Consider the following 20,648-nt stretch of genomic DNA (forward strand, 5'->3'; position numbering starts at 1 on the left):
ATAGGGTTTTAGAACAGGAATAATAGCATTGCTGGTCTCATTTTCTACAGCTGAAGTATGGTACAGAATCATATTTCTGGCCACAGGGGTTCTTAGCAATCTTCCATTCTTATCCAGATACCCCCAGGCCTCTTGAACCTGTGTTACAGTGGGAAAGGAAGCGATTACTCAGCCATGGATTCACATCATCTGTGCTTCCTCGAGTGCTTCTTACCCTTTTGGAACATTTTATGGCTTCTTCCAAACCACAGTTTTACATTCTAGCACAAAAATTATCACTGAATTTTATTTCACTTTCCAACTTTTAAAACATTTTTCCTTCTGTCACGTCCACATTCCATGTTAGTCAAAATATTCACAGGAAAAGGGAATGGTACAACCTTGTAGCCAACAATTTAAAAAAGACAACTCCATAACATTTTCTCTGTACTCTGCATTGAACCAGATTATCCAAATTGAAATAGAGGTCTGGAAAAACACAAATAAAGGCTTATGAAAGCTTCAACCTCAGTTCCATTGGGAAGGAATCATGATTTTTCTTGATGAAGTGGAAGGGTTGATTGTCCAAATTTTCTTGCTTATTTGGAAATGTGAATGTGTAGACTTCCTATGAGATAAAAGAAAACATTCAGACTACTTTTTGTGCTTCAAAAGTGGTGTTCAAAATCCATGTTCATACTAGCTGTAATGAACTTATCCAGCAGCTTTGTTTCTTGTTTGAATTAAACCTCTTATTCTTTCATTTAAGAAAATGTTTTGAAATGAGTTACTTGTTTTCACTGAAATTTTCCTTGGAGAAAATTCTTTCTGTTTCAGTCATACCTACTCAGAGAGAACTATGCCCCCATGTTTCTCAAAGGACTTTAAAAGATCCCACAGTTCTAAAAGCATGGAATACCTGCTAATGAGCCTGAATCTCTTTTATGGTTACATGTGAGTAAGAGACAAGATAGCTTTGTACTGTAATTTAATTTTGGCTAAGGCCAAATCACTTCTGAGAACAGTCAGAATCTGGCCTGCAGGGGGTACAGAGGGAGAGGATATTCCTCTGAAAAATGTGCAGCTACCTGGACTGAGGGAAGGATTTTATCTGTATAAAGATACTAACAGCATGTTAACTCCTTAGTGGTTTTGACACATGCAGGCAGCAGTGGAAGGTACAGGGCTCTCCAGCTACCTCCACAGTGGAAAGAAGAACTTAGCTCCTTTTTAATTATGATAAACAGACTAACACCAACACTTCACCAAAAGAAATGTTTTGCTTTGGGTTGTTCCACTCTGTATTTAAGGCAGAAGGCTCAAAGCTGCTGAGCACAGCTCCTCTTGCCTCCAAGCCTTGCACCAAGAAGTAAGATATCCCTTGTGCTCTACCTCAAATCAGACAGCAAAAGTTAGAGGATACCACTGAGAGCTCTGGGAAAGCCACCAAGGTACAAACACTCACAAGATACAAACAGGACTCTGCTTGAGTGGCTTTGAGACAGAATTTTGAGAAGTAAGATGGAGCAGTTAGCAAAGGAACTTCCATGGAGTTTGGCACATAGGGGTTCTCTGATATCTCTGCGAGGCAACAAATGCTGTTTTTCTGGAACATTGTTGATTCCTGGTTTTAGTATGTTTGAAGATCTCTTCTATGCTGAGAGTTTTACTTGCAATTGTCTAAGCTAGTATCTGCATTCAGTTTGGGCTGAGTACCAGGCTTTCCACCTAATCAGGTACCTTGAAGACACCTTTCCTTGGGATGCTGGCAGTTCTCCTACTGGCAGTGGAGTGAGCACACTAGATGGGTTTCTCCCTCAGGTGCTGTGTGTGAACCCCTGCAACTGTGAATTGAACAATATTTTTCCTTGTGACTTCAAGCCCTTTTGGATTTGTCACAGAAGAATTGTCAGTCTCTTCTTTGACAGGGCCTCAAAGCAGGACTTATTTTCAGGGACTTTATTTCCTTTTCCTACAAAATAGTTTGTATTTTAAAAGTATTGAATTTTAAAATGTATGACTTTATTTTAATCTACAGTGTTATTTTGATGTGAATGGATAAAGTGACAGGCCAAAAAGTAAGAAATGTTGTTTTCCTTTCCCTCTTTCATGCTAGACAAAGTGATCTGGTATCAGACCTGAGTCAAAAGGGTTAAACATTCTCTGCTTGTTATGGACACCATTAGGTGCCCTGCTCCCAACTAAAATATAAAGCACAGGGATACTTATTATTTTCTAGTCAATTACCTGATGAGATTGTATTGTTAAATTAGACAAGGTAGAATTAAGAGCTTCTATATATAATACTGAAAGTTTGTATTTCTAGGTCCCATCTATTCCTGCACCATCTGCAACCCTTTCCACCTTTTTAATGGAAAAGTGAAAGTTTGGCTGGCAGCTGGTCCATTGGCAGAAAGTGAAGTTGCACTATTTTCTTGTACAGATAATTGATTTTGGGGTGACAAGCACAAACTCTGTGAAAAACTTAGCTTTGTTGAAAATCCAGTTGTACAATGGTAATTAACGCTTAAAGAAATTTTCTGTGTCACAGTTCAAGTCCATCATTCTCCTTGTTTTAAGGGACAGTTAGGGGAGGATGCTGAAGAGTCCTGAAGAGGGATCCCCAGGAAGCAGACACACCTGAGGAATTGCAGTTTATGACCTAATTGCTAGTTTGTGCTGTTAGAGCAAACCCTTGGTGGGAGGAGCTGGTGTGAAGCGTGCGGGAGTGTGAGGTGCTCACAGCAGCTCACTCTTAGTGCAGGCGAAAAACAGCTGGGATGGGGGATGGAAAAAGCGTAGAGAGGGTGTAATGTAGGTATTGACTTGACGTTTGATGTCTGCCACGTATCCAGAGGGAATTCAGCCACCTTCCGCAGGTGGGATCCATCCCAGGGCAGGTCCTGGGCTGCGGCGCCGCTCGGGTCCCGGCGTGTGCCCGGGCTCGCTGCGCGCCGCCCGCCCGCCCGCGCAGGAGAACAAGCGAAACCCGCAATTCAAAAGGGATTGGGGATGTGTGTGTTGGTCCTGAGCGCCGCATAAAAGCGGGCCCTGAAAGGCAGGGAGGAGTGTGCGGGCCGGTAATGAGGGGCCCATTGTGGTGCAGATGCAGGCGGGGTCCGCGGGGAGCTGCGGGACGGGACCGCGGGCGCTCAGGGATACAGGGGTTTCGGCTGGCACAGCTTCCCTGGGATGAGGGCTGAGCGCAGCCTCCAGGCTGGGAGCGCTGTTTGTTATGTGTTTGTGTGCGTGGCACAGCCCCAAAGCCCCCAGGAGGGTGTGATGGGCAGAGGAGATAGCCCGGCTCCCGCACATCCTGCATCCCAAGGGCTCGCTTCCGTAACTCCTGAAAGTTAACCACACGAAGGGATGCCACGGGCAGCGTGGTGTGCAGGTTCACCTCTTTGTTTAGGGATCAAAGCCCTCTATGCTGGATGCTTCCGTCGGGGACTAAGCTAAAAAAAGTGTATCATAGGCTATAGTGTTCTTCTCATTCAGAATTAATCTCTGTAAATTTATGAACATCTAATATTTACCTTATGTTAGGATCAAACAATGGGTGTTCTCAGTTTAAATGCCTTATCTAATATAAAACTTGAGTAAGGCAACAGTTCCCTTATAATGAATGAAACTGTTTACGTATTATAGCATGCTGGTAGAGATCTAAGAGTTGTTTTTTTCCATATAAATTTATCCTTTTCAATGTCAATATTCCTAGGCACCACTCTGCTCCTGTGATCAGTGATATTTGCAGGCTTTACTGCCTTAAGCAGTATCTACAGATGGTAGTTTATGAAGCATCACTATTTACATTTCCAAAATTAAGCTGAAATTTTGGGAAAGCTTTGGCACTTGAGCACATTTTAATTTTTCAAAGAATTATTTTGATTAGTTTTAAAATAATTCTCACTATTCAAAAACTATTTCTTTTTTTAAAAAAATTCATGAATTCCTGAGAGATTCCTGATGAAATTACATCATTTTTTTTTGTTTGTTTCTTAACAGATGAGGAAAAAGAAAATAATAGAGCATCAAAACCACATTCTACTCCAGCTACACTGCAATGGTAAGATGCCTTTTAAGAAAATCAAGGAAATCTATTAGTCTTTTTTTCTTATGTGTTTTCCAGATGAAGGAATATAGGATTGACCATCTTAGAGTTCTAAAGATACTTTTACTGTTTAATGTGCCTGTTTGTAACCTATACAGCATTTCTCAAAAAATGTCTTACAGGATTTGTTTGAACAGAGGAAACTTCTGATACAGTTCAGAAAATCTATTTAGTGTATTTGCCACCTTGCCAGCTGATTATTTGTGGTTTGTCATAATTGTTACATTTATTACAAAAAGGAAACTAGAACTGAGTTTTTTTCAAGACTCACATTTGTTTCAGTGTCTGATGAAGCTGACCCTTACCAGCTGTTTTACTGACACAAGGTCTCTGTAATTTAATGTAGAAGAAAACAAAAGGAAAGAATTTGAGGTTTGATTAATTTGTCAAAATCCCCTTGCAAAGCCAGTGAGGATCAAAAAAGGAAGGGTAATTAGGAAGAGAGAGGATAATTTGAGCATTAGTCTACAGTGCTATAAAAAATAAACCAGTGCTGCTCCCCGTGATTTGCAGCACTATTTTAGTCTGCATATTCTGTAATATGTATCCATAATTCTGAAATCCCTTGCTGCAGGTCATCTCTTGGACTTTAGTTGACTTATGCCTCAATTTAGGGTTTTTAATTCTTGTTTAGATTTCTAAAAATTGTAAGTGATTGAGGATGTTTCAAGAGGTTTCATGTATCTGGCAGGACAGAGCTCTGTTACAGAGAAGTTTTGACCACACTTATCTGAAATCCCATAGTGTTTAGCTTGTTTTAAACCTTTTTAAAAAAAGCCTTTACTTTATGCATAAATACTTCAAGTACTTGTACTTTCTGCATGAAAAGATAAGATTATTGGTAAAAAAGCGTGTTTTTTAAAGCAAAATCCTAGCACACTTCTTTCTCTGCTTCTCTCTGTCTCTAGGGAGATTTCACTGAAAAAACCAGCAAAGTATAATTCAGTGTATTTTACCCCATTTTTCTGCCTGTGAAATTACATGATTCTGTGAATTATACATAAAGATGATTTGGATTATTTCTTTTATACTTGCTTTTGCAAGTTGATTGGTGAGGTTTTTAGACTAAAAAACCTCAAGACCTGTGAGTTGATTTTGAATGGATTGCTGCCAGTATTCAGAAACTTACAGACACTTTCAATACAAACAATGAGATGGGCAAACATAAATAAAGGCATTTAGTTCTGAGCTATTGTTTCTTGGTACCTGTTTGTATCAAAAAAGTCCTGTTTTTCAGAAGTTCAGGAAAAGTGAATGACTTTTCTTTAACAGACACTCAAGAAAGGGAGTAACTACATACAAAGAAAAATTATTACAATAATAATGAAACATCACAGCGATATTTTATTATTTTTCATTAGTCACTCCCACAGCTTCAACACAGTTCAAACAGGATAATAAGGAACTATCTAACTAAAATAAAACAGCAAGCAGGTCTTACCAGTCCCAGATTCAGAGCAGTGTTTATTTTGCAGCGAAGACAGTTAAGAGCCTTTTCCACAGGAGCAAATAATGTCATAGCCAAGAAGACAGCATTAATTAGAACATCCAGTGATACTGTTCCCAACAGAAAACATGCAAATACTGTGAACAGCCTTTTGCCAAATACTTTCAAGCTTCGTCAGCCATAAAGGTTAGTAAATCCCTAAACTCCCGGGATATTGAGCCCTGCTGGAATGTAGTGTGCACACTAATGCTCATTCAGCAGTCTTTGCAGTAGAATCCCAGAATTTTGGTTCTGAAAAGGCTGCTTGCAACTTCTCCCCTTCTAGTGTGCTGGCTTACTACCTGTCTGTTGTATTGCATTTCTTACATGTTGAGGTAGGTCAAATATTCTCCCCTTTGAGTCTTCTGGAGCATCTGCAATTTCCTTCATTCCTTTTCCACCCAAAATTCCACAAGGTAACAGAAAGCAAAGAAAAGTTTTCATGTTTAAAATCTTTAGCTGCTGTCAAAATGAATTATACAATTGGCTGGATTTATTAACAGGCATGTAGGTAAAAATTTTCCCAACTAACTAACCATACCTACAGAACAGTTTTCTGGGGGTTTCCATGTACTTTTCAATTATGCACTGCAGCTTTGAATTGGAGAAATTGATATTTCCTGGAGATATTTCCTGGAGAAATTGATATACTAAATAAAATGAGAAGCTCAAGAGTCAAACTGCTAAAGCAGCAAGCTTATTTTGAGTGAAGATGTGAAGTCTAGAAAGTCAGACACATTAGCCTTGGGTTATTTGTACTGCAGTAGCAGCCAGCAATGCAGGGGTTGGTAAGTTGTTGCGGTCAGCACTGTAGAATTGCTACACAGAGCCCTTCCTGGAGGTGTAGCTTTACATGTTGGACAGGTCTGCTTGCTCAGGTGTGGTGGTTAAACCTCAGCCAACAAGTAAGTACCACACAGCTGCTCACTCACTCCTTCCCCTTGCCTTCTCTCACGGGGATGGGGAGGAAAAGGGTAAAACCCATAGGCTGAGATAAGGACAGATGAATAATTATAGTAAAATAAGATAATAATAGTGATAATGTCAATAAAAGGGAAAAGAAGTAATAAAATCCAAGAAAAAACAAGTGATGCAGTTGTGCACCACCCTCTGACCCAGGCTCTGATCAGGGATCAGCACCTCACAGCCAGCTCCCCAGATTATTTCCTGGGTGTGATGTTCCATGGTATGGAACATTCCTTTGGCCTGTTTGGGTCAGCTGGTCTGACTGTGGGCACCCCCAGCTTCTTGTGAAGCTCCTCTCTGGCACAATGTGGGAGACTGGAGAGTCCTTGACTTGGGTAAGAACAACTTAGCAACACCTGAAAGGGTTATCAGCATTATTGTCATACTAAACCCAAAACACAGCACAGTACCAGCCACTAGGAAAAAATATAACTCTTTCCCAGCCAAAAACAGAACATCAGGCTTCACACCAAGTATTTACATACAGGGAAGACAAAAAATGTACCTGAGTGTTCCTTGGGCAAGCATGTGTCCTGCCTTCTAACAACAATCTCTGGGCTGGATTCAAGAGGTGGAATTGGTGGGGTAAAGTATTACCAGTTTTCAGGATGTAATACCAAACTGTCCTTGTTCTGGCAAATGGAAACCTCACAGTTGTCTGCAGCATCTGGTGTCTGCCAAGTTAAAACTGGTAGTGTTTTTAATGTTAGATGTTACTACCATTTGGAGCTAGTGAAGGTGTCGAAAAACAGAAACTGAGGCAGGTGGAGCACAAAAGAAGAGGAAGAAAGCAGTAGGGAAAGCATAGCAAAGACATAAAGGAAATATATGTATATTCTGTCACATGGTTCATATTGCCATCATCTTTATTAGTTATTCCTTGTCTGGAACCTTGCTGTAAAGAGCAAATTATATAAATCCCATGGGTAATATCCTTAATATTTAAGCCTCTCCAAAGGTGAAATATGTTGAACATTTTAAATGTGGAGGATGAAGAACAGCTGAAGAAGCCAAGAATCCTGCCTGGATGACTGTCAACCTGGCTAAATAGCCTTTTCCTGGAAACAGGAATGATGCTTTTGTTTTGTTTTGTTGATGACACAAAATGAAGTGAAAGGCCTGGCGAATGTAGCATTACTGCCAAATACATCATAATTGAGGAAACTGCCAAATACATCACAATTTGGGAAACTACACAAGCTTGAATTTAACTGTTAAGGCATGAATACAGCAATACCTGGTATTCTGTGCTCATCCCATGTTGCTGTGCTCATTGTCATCTGTAAAGCTACAGCTTGGCTCTAAAATGTTCGTGTTTATTTCAGTGGTGAACTGGTTGACAAAGGTGCAAGTGTGAAACTTTACTTCATTTTGGGGTGGGTGTGTGTGTGTGTGTGTTTACCTCCCCTAACACAGAATTATTCAAAGTACAGACAGCCTAATCCCATGCAGTTTGGTGGTTTACAGTGTAAGTACTCTATATACCATATAGAAAAATGATAGTATTTTGAAGGTAAAGTCAATAAAATTTTTCTATTTTTCTGCAACATTTATAAAATGAATTTTAAAAGAGTAAGGTAAAGCATAGCTATGGAATGGATTCACGCCAGATTTGTACTTCCTTGTATATTGCTATACTCTATAAAAATTAATCTGTTCTGGAATCTTTTTTTTGTGATTAACAGTGGTTAACATCACAGTTGTTCTGTGGTCTTGAGACATTAAAAAAAATCTGTTACAACTCTACAGATGTGACTCTGCTATTGAAAAATCTCATTTAATTTAGAGCTATGTAAGTGTATATGGAGGGAAGCAGTAGTAAGACAGCAATAAGACAGATAAAATTGTCATTCCTGTGGAAGGATTAGGGGCTTTATTCCTGTACTGTGGTGGTACAAAAGGTCTCATTGTAAGCTACTGGATTTCACATGGCTTTATTACAACACTATATAAAATGTTTATATACATATATATGTATATTTTATAACTGATAAGGTTTGTTAGGTAGGAGATTGCATTCATTATTTTGCTACAATACTGTAGAATGAAGCTGGATTCAAAATATGATAAAGTTGTTAAATAAAAGACAAGAAAATAAAAGAAGTGGAGCAAGATGGGTTTTTGATCATTAAAAAAAAAGTTCAGGTATAATGGGGCATTGTTCAGTGTCAGACTAATGACTCTCTGTGAAAGAGAGGAGAAAAAGAGAAAAATTCATCAGATATGAAGAGAAATAATTAACTGCTTTTCTTTCTGTCCTGTCTTGGTCACAGAAGCTGACATTCCAATTAGCAGCTATAGTATACAAACGAACTCTCCAGGTTTTGAAAGGAGGTTTTGTTAGAGCACTATGAAATTGAGGAAAGATGCCATGATGATATTTCTGTAGAAACCAGGGAAGAATAGATGTTGCCCATACAAATTGATTCCATTCATCTGGCCGGATATCTTATTAAAATAGTTTGCAGTCACAAATGATCACGGTAACTGCAATGGAAGGTAGGTAGGTCCTGGAAAAGGCAATGAAGGAGAGAAACAAGATATTTGGAAGATGCTCTACTGCTATCAAATGGCAGGGGATTATGTAATGTAAAACAGGAGTTTTTTGAGAATATATATTTGTTTTTTAGTGCAATTAAGAGGAAGTTGGACCTAACTTCTTCCCTTACCAGCAAGGCAGACAAACCCACGTGACTGTAGATGCCTATGACTGACACCATCAATTATAAGATTAATTATGGTTTAATTTAAGCGTGTATGTAGATATTTTTTGAACATTTTTGGGTCAGCAATCATAAAAATGGCATTTCAAAGGAATGTTTCTTCTAATCTATGGATTCATAATGAGACCAGTTTCAAGCTTTGAAGATGAAGCATGTGCTTGTTCATATATTTGACATACCATTTAAAATTTTATAGTTGTATATTTGCATGTAAAAAAAAAATAAGGATAGTTTCTAAAAGGTAGAAGATGATGTTATTTTACTGGTTTTTTTCAGCATTGTATTCAGATTGTGACTTCCTTTTTGTTTGGTTTTTTTTTCACTTTGTCCATAAACAATAGCTAGAAAATATTACACAATAAGATTTTGTGGACACTGTTGAGCATTAGCAAATTATTTGCTTCGGCCACACCTGCTTCCTCAAGGTAAACAATTTTGCAGCTGGACAGGAGTGGAAAGAGTGCAATGAACCAATGATGATGTGTTCTGTAAAGGAGGAGAGAATGCTTCCCCTCAGTGAATATTCATTGGTTCATAGCTGTACATGTATTTGTTTACTATAGGATGATTTTAGGGTATAACAGATTGCTGGGAACTCACAGCCTATGGTTTTGATAGCAAGTGTGAACCAAATGAAGTAAGTAAGTATTATGGGAATTACTTGGAAGGAGTACTTAGGAAAAAAAAAAGACAAAATTTGTAGACAAGAAGAAGTCAGAATGATTGAGCTTAAAAGGTGAAGCTTTGTATACTGTTTACCATGCAGGACATCCAACATACTTGCAGTTGTCTCTGTTTGATATTTGGTTTTTAAGGCTGGAGGAGAACTATGAGATTGCAGAAGGTGTTTGCATTCCTCGAAGTGCTCTCTACATGCATTACTTGGACTTCTGTGAGAAAAACGACACACAACCTGTTAATGCTGCCAGCTTTGGGAAGGTAAGTCTAAACTGCAGTATGGCACCTTAAAATCTCACCTGGTTCAGGTGAATTTGTATTAATGAAAAGAATTGAATCTTTTACTGTTAGAGACAGAGGTATATGGAGAAAATCTATTGTGATTCAAGTTATTGAACAAAGGCTAAGATGGTAAGTATTTTGATGATTGAAATAATTTCTTACCACTGTAGACTCCAGAGTATGGCCATCCCCAGCCTAGCTGATGTTTATATGGTAAAAAAAAAATTGGCAGCTAAAATTAGATTGGAAGTTGAATACAAGTCAGTGTAAACACATCTGCATTATGACCTGCACTGCTTAAACAAATGTATGATTTTTAAAAACAGAAGGGTAAAACCGAATTCTAGAGCATGTCTGTGCCGTTCTTGTAAGCATGATATGGAGATCCCTGAATTAATGATATCAAATGATGTGGAAAATTCACAGCCTCCAGATATGAAAGACCAGAAAGCATCTAGCTGCTTTTGTGTGCATTGCAGGTACAGCTCTACACTGGTAGATGTTAATAGCTGGCTAGAAGGGTACATGAAGTTTGTACTTTGGATTTGCTGGTCAGGTGATATTTTCCTCTCAGTGAAAAACAGAAAGATATTTTAAACTGAAATTCTACCATAGGATGTGTCACAGGCCTTTAAAATCTGTAGGCTGTGAAAAAAACAAAGTGTAGAGTTTGCCACTGTTTTTGAAATGCTTACAAGCATGAATCTGAAGCCCATTGTCTTGCAAGCTGTTCTTTTTTAGTGTTTGCAACATTTGTTCTATAGAAGTTCTGGGTATTCAATGAAGGAGAAATGTTTCTAGGCTAAGTGCCTGTCTAAAGAGTAGGTGAAGGATGTATTTAATGAGGTGACACTTTCTATAGTGCATCTTTAGGCAGGCAGTTTGGCAAGGAAAATAAAATGTGCTGTGTTGTAACATTACTATGTTTGTTGTGTGTTGAAGACCTGCATAACTTCTGTGTCAGGTTTCTGTTTAAATACACTGCAGATTTGTGAATGAAGTTGTTCATTGTACATATTATTGCTATCAAGTGATAAGTATAGTGGCAACATGTAATTTAGGAACAGTGAAAATAAGAAACAGATTTCGTGCAGCCTCACACATTTGGAACATGGTTCGAATTTACACAATGGTACTTCTGCTGCTAAAAACTTCTGTAAATTGTAAGGTGTAAATATTCCAGAATTATTCCATCAGAACATAAATTTACCAGGGATTTCACAATTTATCAGTATGTGCCAACTTTGTCACACTGTTTAATACTTCATCCCCCTTCTCTCCTGCCTCTCATACATAGATCTGTTCATTGGTAGGAGTATCTTGACCTAGCAGGACAGGTACTATGGCTTCCATCCAAAAAATCACATTCCAATGTGTTCTTCATGTGCTGTGGTCTGAGTGTTTTCCTCTCTGTTACAAAAGAGTTCTGAAGCAGTGTTGCATGAAGCTTTTTATCCATTTTTGTGGAGAGGAAGGGAAGCCTATGCAATCATCATAGTACTGTTTCACACTAGTACTTGGGGTGGCCATAACTTCTGCATCTGGCAACTGGCACTTCTGCACTGCTGTGTTCAGGAACTTCAGACAACAGAGAGGAAAATATTGAAGTGAAACCATCTTCTCCATCTGCAGAACCTGAGCAGACCCCTCTGATTCCTTCCAGCCTGTTAGTGCAAAGAAAATGTGCACAGGTACAAAAGGTCTGCAAGGCACGTCTGCATTCTGTCAATAGCTTGCAGTCAGCTTCTCCTTTGGAGCATGTACATGTTTGAAGTTTTAGCCAACATTTGTTATCATGTGACTGAAATACCATATTGGCAAGGTGAGTTGCATAAATGCCTTTGGGGCAGTTGAAGCAGTGCAGTGAAATAGGGGCTGTTTAAGGCATTCTGCACTTAGCTGCTGCCACAGACACCCTGGACATGTTTGTCCTTATTGGGAAACATCAGGAACCCTGCAACTGTCATCTCCCCCAAGAGAAAGGAGCTACTTGTTCTGTGGAATTGTAAACAGTTTGCCTTTCACCAGACCACATTGAATTTATAATTCATCTCCTAACTTTAGCTCTGTGGGCAATGTTAAAAATTAAACTTTTTCTTTAACAAACTGGTAGTTTTTAGAAAGAGATGTGGAGTTCAGCACATTATAACAAACTGTAATAAGTGACATGGTAGAATTGCATTAATGAAACAAAAATTGGTCTGGGGAGTAGAGAGATTAACAGAGAGACAGTAATACAGACTGTTTTCTGAGGAAACCAAGCTAATAGCAAATAAAGGAACAAGAAGAGCAAAGAACAGAAATACTGTATAAATAAACACCTTTTAAAAAGCAACCTGTACTCCTAAGCCATATGAAGAATATATAAAATCAGGAATACTCTAATATGGCTGTTAATTGGGATATTAGTATCATATGTCTCATATGACAAAGGGAGCTGTAACTTTGTTAGTCAAGATTTTAGTGTTTTGCTCATTCATTTTGCATGCAAAAATTACAGACAGTTTTATCTAAACCAGCTTTGTCAATCTGCTGTGCTATCTAGTCTGTCATTACAGAACTTTTTATTGTCTGCTAAAGACAGGGTCCAGCATTCTTTTATATACCTTAACTAAATAGTAATTAGGGAGGGCCCTGTAATTTGGTGGTTACAGCTCGGCATCAAGTGCAGAGTGCAGTGTTAAACTCCTGCCCTTACTGTAGGCAGCCAAGCATATTATATTTTGATTTTGTGCAAAAGTAAGGCAGAAAAAGTAAAACTGTTCCACGGAACCCACGAGAAGACAAGAAGGTACAGGGAGGCAGGGCAGGTGTGTCACTGAGTTATTAACAACTAAATGTTGCATATGAGAACAAGCTCTCTGACAGTGGACGTGTTTAGACTGTGAAGTAGTGTGCAGGCAGAAGGAGTGAAAGCCCTGCTGCTGAGGTCACTTAGAAAGGATGGCAGCCTTGTGCCCCTCAGCCGTGTGCTGTGAATGCCTTGGGCTCTGCTCTGGGACCTTGGGGCTCTGGAGAGCAGGTCAGGGTGTTTCCAGCTGAAAGGTCTGCCCCTGCCTGCTGCAGGGAATGTTGTGCAGATCTATGTTTGTTTTGGGGTTTATCTGAGCAGCGTGTTAACATAAAATGCTGGTGATTATTAACACACCGTGCAAAGAATTATGGTGGATGATGACACGGGCTTCTCATTCTTACCAGGCTTAATTGCAAAAACGAAATAATTCTTTATAAGGGCCTTCACTGAATCAAAAAACAGCAGGAATGTTTTGAGCACTTCCAAATCTCTCAGTGCCATAAGGTTCTCCTGGCTCTACCATTCAGCCCAGTGTTGGCTGGGTTGGCACCGTTTTGAGCTTCTCTTTCACTTCTATTTCCAACACTGATTTCTGTTCTTGTTCCGTCTGTGATTCTGTATGTGCACTGTTTCCTTAGCCAGGACCCTCGAATATATAATATTCCTCTTTTGCAGTGATCTCTGCAGTCCTCCATGTCCTCAGTCCACTGCTTTAGATTTGCTGGGCAGTGCTAATTCCCCTGCCGTGCCCTGCCTCATCTCTCCCCTAGAATACTGAGAGACTTGTGATGAAACCTCTTTGCATCCTCGGAAGCTGAGTTCTTCCCAACTCCCATGTGCCCCCTGGAGGATAAATACTTTCTTCTTCTAGTTCCTTTTTTTTTTTTTTTTCTCTCTTTTTTCTTTTTTTCTTTTGGGGCTTTCCTGCCATGTCTTTTGACAAGCAATAACAAATTAATACTTGAAAAGGAAAACGAAGGTTGCTGACACTTCTCGGGATGGTTCTTTCCCAGTCTGAGGTCTCTTTACATCATTTTGGCATCTTAAAGAGGTTTAACATGGATGCATGCTCACACAAATTTTGTTGCTCCCTGGCTGGCTTTGCTGTAAGTGAAAATTACATTCCAACGAATGCATTTCACTAGAAAAATTGCAAAGTCCACAATAGACTTGTAATATTGGTTAGGGAAGAATCTTTTTTTCCCAATAGTTCACTTTGCTCCAGGGAGGTACAAGCTGTACCAGCCAGATCCCTTTTTCATCACGATGCACTGTTTCTATGCCCGGAAGTTTTGCTTCCAGGACTGCTCCTCCAAGCATGACTAGGATAAATAAGATTTACAGTTTCTTGCTGTCATACTTTATGATTTTAAAGTTTGAAAAGGACAGAAAATATCTCTGTTGAAACCTCCTTGATATCACATTGTGATGTGATTTCATTCTGATTTGTCTTTCTATTGAAATGCACATATCAGGAAATTGCCTGCTGTTGTTCATAAGGAGATACTTCTCCTGAATGTGTTTTTTATTTCTTTGCTCTCAATTTGCTCTTAAGTAGCCTCAATAGTAACTGGTATAGTAAAGCCAAATTTGCTCTCAGTGCTCTCTTCTGATAGATTAAAACAGCACTTTGCTTTATTATGAGCAATTTCTACAACACTGTATGCAAAAATAGAACGGGGGAAAATCAATGTAAATGTGAGGATGTGGTTTCTCAAATCAGTCTGCCAGTGCTATCTGAGCAGTTCCCAGTTTTCCTTCATCCCTTTTGAACAGCCAGGATTCCTGATGGAAGAGCAGTTACCACCAGCATGAGTTTTCTTCCCAATTCTGAATCTTGTAGGCCAAGTTCCTCTGATGAGACCATAATAACACAAGTCCTGCAGAAGCAAGCAGTTCATGCTGGTGTGGGGAACAGTGATCCTGCAGTGTAGCTGGAAAGCTCTTTGCTTCCTTGGCTCTACTTAGCTGATTCTTGCACTACTGCAGGTTGCTCACTATTGCCTTCTTGAGCCTGGGGAGTTGAGAAAACCAGTGAGGACACCTCAGTTTCTCTGGAGTGACTTTTCCTTTCTCAATGCCCTATAGCAATGGGATTTTTAGTGCCTTTGCCCCTTCAAGCATGTGGCTTCCAGTTAGGCCTTAGGCATGGAGTGGCCCCAGGACTGCTTTAGCTCATGCCTTGTCAACACATCCAGAGGCTGTGCTCACAGCACAGGGTCTGCCAGAGTGCAGGATCCTGGCGCTCAGCCTTTTCCCACAGATAGGCTGGGTGATGGCAGGCAGTGTGCTGGCACCAGTACAGAGCAGGGTGAGCTGTGCAGGGTTTCAGATCTGCTTGGCTTCAGCAAGTCAGCACCAAAAGTGGCTGCAGCTCAGCTGAGGATCTGAGGCAGAGCACGCCGTGTTTGCAGCTTTGTCGGGGTGCAGTTATCTGTCTGATCATGCCTTAGGCTGGATTCTATCTGGCCAGAGGAACTGCTGAAGGAGGGTGTTGTTTTACATAGATGAATTTGAGGAGAGGTCTGGCAAGCTTCATTGCAGTGTCCAGTTCAGTTGGAGTTCCTTAGAGAATCTAATCTCCACAGCAGGCAGAGTTGGGCATGGACATTAGAGACAATTTCAGCAGGTTTTTCTGCCTTGCTTTGCAGTGTCAGTTGAGCCGTATCAGTGCTAGAAACAGGTTCTTATCCTAGAACTAGACCTGCCCTATCCCAAAACTTAGGAAAGCAAGTGGAAAGAGATGGGAAGGTTATTTACTCTTAACAGACCACAGATCTGTGGTCACAAGTGCTGAGCCTGTACATTGCAGTCTTCCCTCCTGGCCATGCAAGTGAGCAAGCAAGGGGGACAGAAGGTACAGACTCAGTCATGCCTCTTCTCCTTTTGTTTACACAGTTTGGTGGATTTGAGAGACAGAAAGGGTGTTTTGGACTACTTTGATTATACTCTTTCCTATCAGTGGATGTTTAATAGTGCAAGTTTTCTTGACCATTTCCTCAAGATAATATGATGTTGAATCAGCACCAAGCCATTTTGAGCCATAAGGAACTTCTTAATACAGGTGTTAATAATAACATCTGTCTCAGAGCACGATTTTGAAAAGCACTGAAGCAGCTGAGGAAACCTAGAATGACCCAGCTGGAACAATGCTGGGTCAAAGACAAATGAGCCCAAAACTCTTTCAGTTACAAGATTGAGGACATCAGTATTGCTTGTGTCTCACAGCAATGAGAAATGGGAAAGCATAGCTCTTTGAGAATATTTGGTATCACTGACTTCTTTGCTGCTGCAGCAAAGAATATTAAGACTGAAATACCACAACAGAAGTTGGTAAATAAATACACATCTTCTGTACCTGACTCCATAAAAGAAAAGCATGTTGTCTAGATATGGGACCTGAAACCTGAACTGAGAGAAAAACTACCAGGCCCTGTTATGAAGAACTGTTATGGGAGGAAAGAGAATTTATTCCACAGCATATAGAATCTCTCTGGAATCTCACAAAGCTAGGGAGTGCAGAGCTTGGAATCCATTTCTCATTTTGGCTGTGTGCAATTGCTGGGTTGCAATTTAATTTGATCTTATTTCTCTACTTGGTGAAGTTCTAGAAGTAAGGCTAGAATTATGTCAAATAGAAAGGAACATGAGTAATGAAGAATAATATTCCTCTAGATTAGGTGCACTAACAAAATGATCATGCCTTTTTAAAAGCAGAAATTTTAATTATTCTAGGGAAAAGACTTCTAAAAGCCATCCTCTGCCTGTTGCGCCAGAGTAAAATTGAATATTTTTACAAAGGAAAGGGAAAAAATTATTTTAGAAGGCCCCATACATCTCTGGTTTCTTCCATCCTTAGTTGTTTGCATGTAGACAGACACATAAGATTCTTTACACGATCTCTTTTCCCTGATTTGTTTTGACATATCATAGGTTATTTTAGATGGAATAGTTGGGAAACATAGAGTTCGCAGTTTGATGGTGAATGCAATGAGGAGCAATGGGTCACAGTGCAGTGGGGAAAGCACAATGTCCATGCCCATGGCAGAGTGTTTGGAATAAGATGATCTTTAAGATGCCTCCCAGCTCAAGCCATTCTGTGATTCTGCAATTCCTCATTTTAACTCTGAGCCTGGATCTGCCTGTGTTGTAATGTTACAGTACTGGAGATGTGGGGAGAGAGGCAGTGGCAGAAATGACAGCTGGCAGTAATCAGGTTGAAGGAATGCACCCTTGCAGCCATTTGTGGGTAACAGAGCAGCTCCTGCAGTTTGCAGTGCCTCAGGTTAATAGGTTGTGCAGACTCTAATACAGACCCTTACAGAGGAATTTTTCTAGTTGCTGCTCATAAAGTTTTCTGTGTTTTACATGGATGTTCGAGTAACCCATTTCATTTTTATTGCTTTAAGGACCAAAAATACAAGGGACTAGATATTTAATTCAAATTATTCAGACACCTTTGCTAGGTTTAAAAAGCTGAAGTGGGATAAAAATCCTGTTATCTGCCCATGTGGTCTATCTGTACAGATATTCTGAAAACCATTTGCCAAGACTGTCTGCAGCAATATTAAACAAATGCTGACCTGGACATACTATTCCTCTGAAAATGTGTAAACTATACATATGTTGTTTTATAATGTAATGACTTCTATCTTCATCTTATGTACGTGGGAGGCATTCACCAAATGATAAAGCAGTTATTAATACTATTGTTTTTAATCAAAAAAGGTATAGAAGATCTTCTGTAGGGAGAAGGCACGATGATGTCTTAAGCAGAGTGCAGAGAACAGAGAGGGAAAACATGTTCAGTAACTGAGAAAGAAATTGTAGGAACTCTTTTTTTTTCTCAGGCTAACATAGTAGGGACAGAAGCTATTTCCATGTGAAATTCCTGGTTGACATCTGTTTCAAAACCAAATAGCCAGGTAGCCTAAAATAATGCCCAACAGTCAAAACTGCAATTTAACTTAGGTGAAATTGCAGTTGGAAAATGTAAAACCTGTACCTTTTTACTCAGATCTTACAGGGCACCTGAAATTATGGTCACTTTGGAGAAGTGTGAGGCGAAATTTTAGCTTCACTGAAGAACAGTGATAAAAGATCTGTTCACTCCAAAATTCCCTTGGACACCACCCAAGAGATCTTTTTGCCACTGTTTCTATTGAGAAGCCAGAACTGCTGTGAGAACAGGGACTTTCCATCCAAAAAGCAGCTCAGACTGCGTGGTCTGGTTTGATTCATTTGCTTGTGCAAACCTCACTGCAGTGATGGGAGGAAAATGATCTGACTTGGTTTTCAGATACAAACCTGAATTTTCATGTCTGACATTAGAACCCACTTCCTTCCCCACACAACTGTAAATTAACATGTTTTGCCTATAGGTCTTTAAAAGTTAATAAGCATTAAACCAACAATGACATATTTGTGCAGTGATTTTTCAGGTTGACAATGATTTAATTTAAAAAAAAAACATATGCTGGGTTCTCTGCTTTTTCCACTGATTTCAGCACACAGTGAACTCCACTTTGTTCTGCCTGGTCTGACATCCTCTCCCCTTTGAGGGTAATCTTCCTGCTTTACCAGTATCATTGCACAGAGATTTGCATAAGTAAAGCTGAATATAAGCATTTATATGAGCAGAGAGGTCTTTTAGTACTTGACATCTTCTATTTCAAACACAGATACTAATAACCACACATGTATGTACAAGCACCTAGGTGTAGGTATACCATGTTATATTTTCATAAGCAACATTAGATAAAAAAATCCTGACTTTTTTTTCAAATTTTTGCTTGATTATTTTCTTTGGATTTTGTTTTGTTTTGTTTGGTAAATTACTGGGAAATAGTGTTTTAAGTGATACATACTTTTAAGGTACATTCTGAGAGGTGTATCTCATTTCAAATGTGCTGGATTTGAAAAAGAAACAAAGAAAAGAAAAAGGGATCATTTGATCAACTGCTTCATTATTATTCTCTTTTCCTGATCACCTCTGCCCTGCTATGAAGAAATTGGCTGATTTATTTAAATCCCAGTAACTCCCATGGCATATGGTTCATAAAGTAGCATTTACAGTGTGCATTGTAGCACTTCACTGCTACTAGAAAGACTTGAAAGTAATATGGTTTGATGCTGTTCCAAAAGGAAAAGTAGACTAAGACTATCTACAATATTAAGTCAACTGCTGTAAGAGCAGCTTTTGGAGAGGAATGGTATTTTCTGAATGACAGCTGACTCAAAAAACCACTCCAAAAAACCAATAAAAAACTAACACAACCAACCTTTAAAAAAATCCCCTAGCCCAAAAAAAACCCATCCTCAGAAAGTAGTTCTTCAACACTGCCTTTTTTCCCACAGCCTTGTGGAGCCCCCAACCCTGTCTGCAGAAAATGAAAGAGAGAGGGGTGGGATTAATGTGTAATTAAAGGGAATTTGGAAGGCTGAGATGTTGCGGAATGTTAGATCAGTAGCTGGAACAGCATGTGGTGTTCTTTAGGCAGGCTTCATTGAATCCATACAAAAAAAGAAAGAAGGGCTGCTTGCCTGTCTGCTCATTTATCAAACAGCTAGGCTGAACTTTCACAGCTCCACAAAAGTGTTTTACTGTTTGCTGAAGTTTTGCTCCAGAAATTAAAGCTGAACAACCTAGCGACTCTGAGTCTTTGCTGCATTTTTGACATCAGCCAGCTTGTGCAAAGCTCTTGGAAACCAACACAGGTCAATTTTTACATGCTACTAAGGATAGGTGGTTGTACCTTTGCTAAAACCTCCCAAAAAGTGCTGAAGAAATGGTCAAATATGTGACATTGTAATGTCTTTATTTATATAGCACCTTTTGATCTAAATACATGTTCCAAAGCTTTCAGTCATCAATCAGGATTAAATATTTATCATGGTGGCAAAATGGCTAATGGAGAAAAGAATCTATATTATTTAATTGACTTTAATAAATATAAATGGACTTTGTTCTTAGTTGAACAGCTATATTCCATCTTGCAGGCTTGTTTTCCTTTAATATTAGTTGGTGCTACACCCCAAAGAGGAAGCATTTAGCACTTTTTTAAGAAAAACACAATTAAAATGGATTCTAAATTTTAAAAGAAAGTAGCTCCTTATCAAGTAAATTCTCCTTTAAAAGTAAAAACTCCTTCAAGGCTTACTGCAGGTTTTTTTGCATGACTGTTGTTGCAGAAAACTTTTTCTCCTACTGCAGACCCCAGTGAGAATCTGGATCAATCCTTTGAGGTGCTGAGCATCTCCTTCCCAGCAACAACAGCAAATCTTTTTCATCAGGATTAACCTGGCTGAGGGAGGCTCTGACGACTTAAGGCACAATCTACATTCATTGATTTATTTCCTTAAATGCAACTGGCACTGGAGAAGTTTGGGGTTGTAGTAGCGTGTTCTTTTAATGCCTGCTGACACACTAGAGTTTGCATTCTTGATGACATCCCACTGTTTCTGAGATCCACTTGTTTTCCATAGAGGATAAATTGATTATGAGGTATCTTTACAAATGTCATGATGAGTTTTCCTTGGTAGAAATGATGCCCCTGTCAAATACCAAAATCTTTTCAAAGAATCATATTTTAGAATAAGAAGTGTTTAGTGGGTGGTGTGTGAAGGTCT

At 39.3% G+C, this 20,648-nt stretch overlaps 1 protein-coding gene across 1 annotated transcript in view; it reads left to right on the plus strand.

Annotated features, from left to right (window-relative positions):
• Positions 1 to 20,648, plus strand: part of RFX4 (regulatory factor X4) — an 83,520-nt gene that overhangs the window by 22,001 nt on the left and 40,871 nt on the right. The window contains exons 3-4 of the mRNA XM_079303623.1: positions 3,985 to 4,045; positions 10,081 to 10,204. Coding sequence (XP_079159749.1) covers positions 3,985 to 4,045; positions 10,081 to 10,204 — 185 coding nt within the window. The remainder of the gene's footprint in view (positions 1 to 3,984; positions 4,046 to 10,080; positions 10,205 to 20,648) is intronic.

This window comes from Erithacus rubecula (genome assembly GCF_903797595.1).
Source record: "Erithacus rubecula genome assembly, chromosome: 4".
In the NCBI taxonomy this organism is placed as follows: domain Eukaryota; kingdom Metazoa; phylum Chordata; class Aves; order Passeriformes; family Muscicapidae; genus Erithacus; species Erithacus rubecula.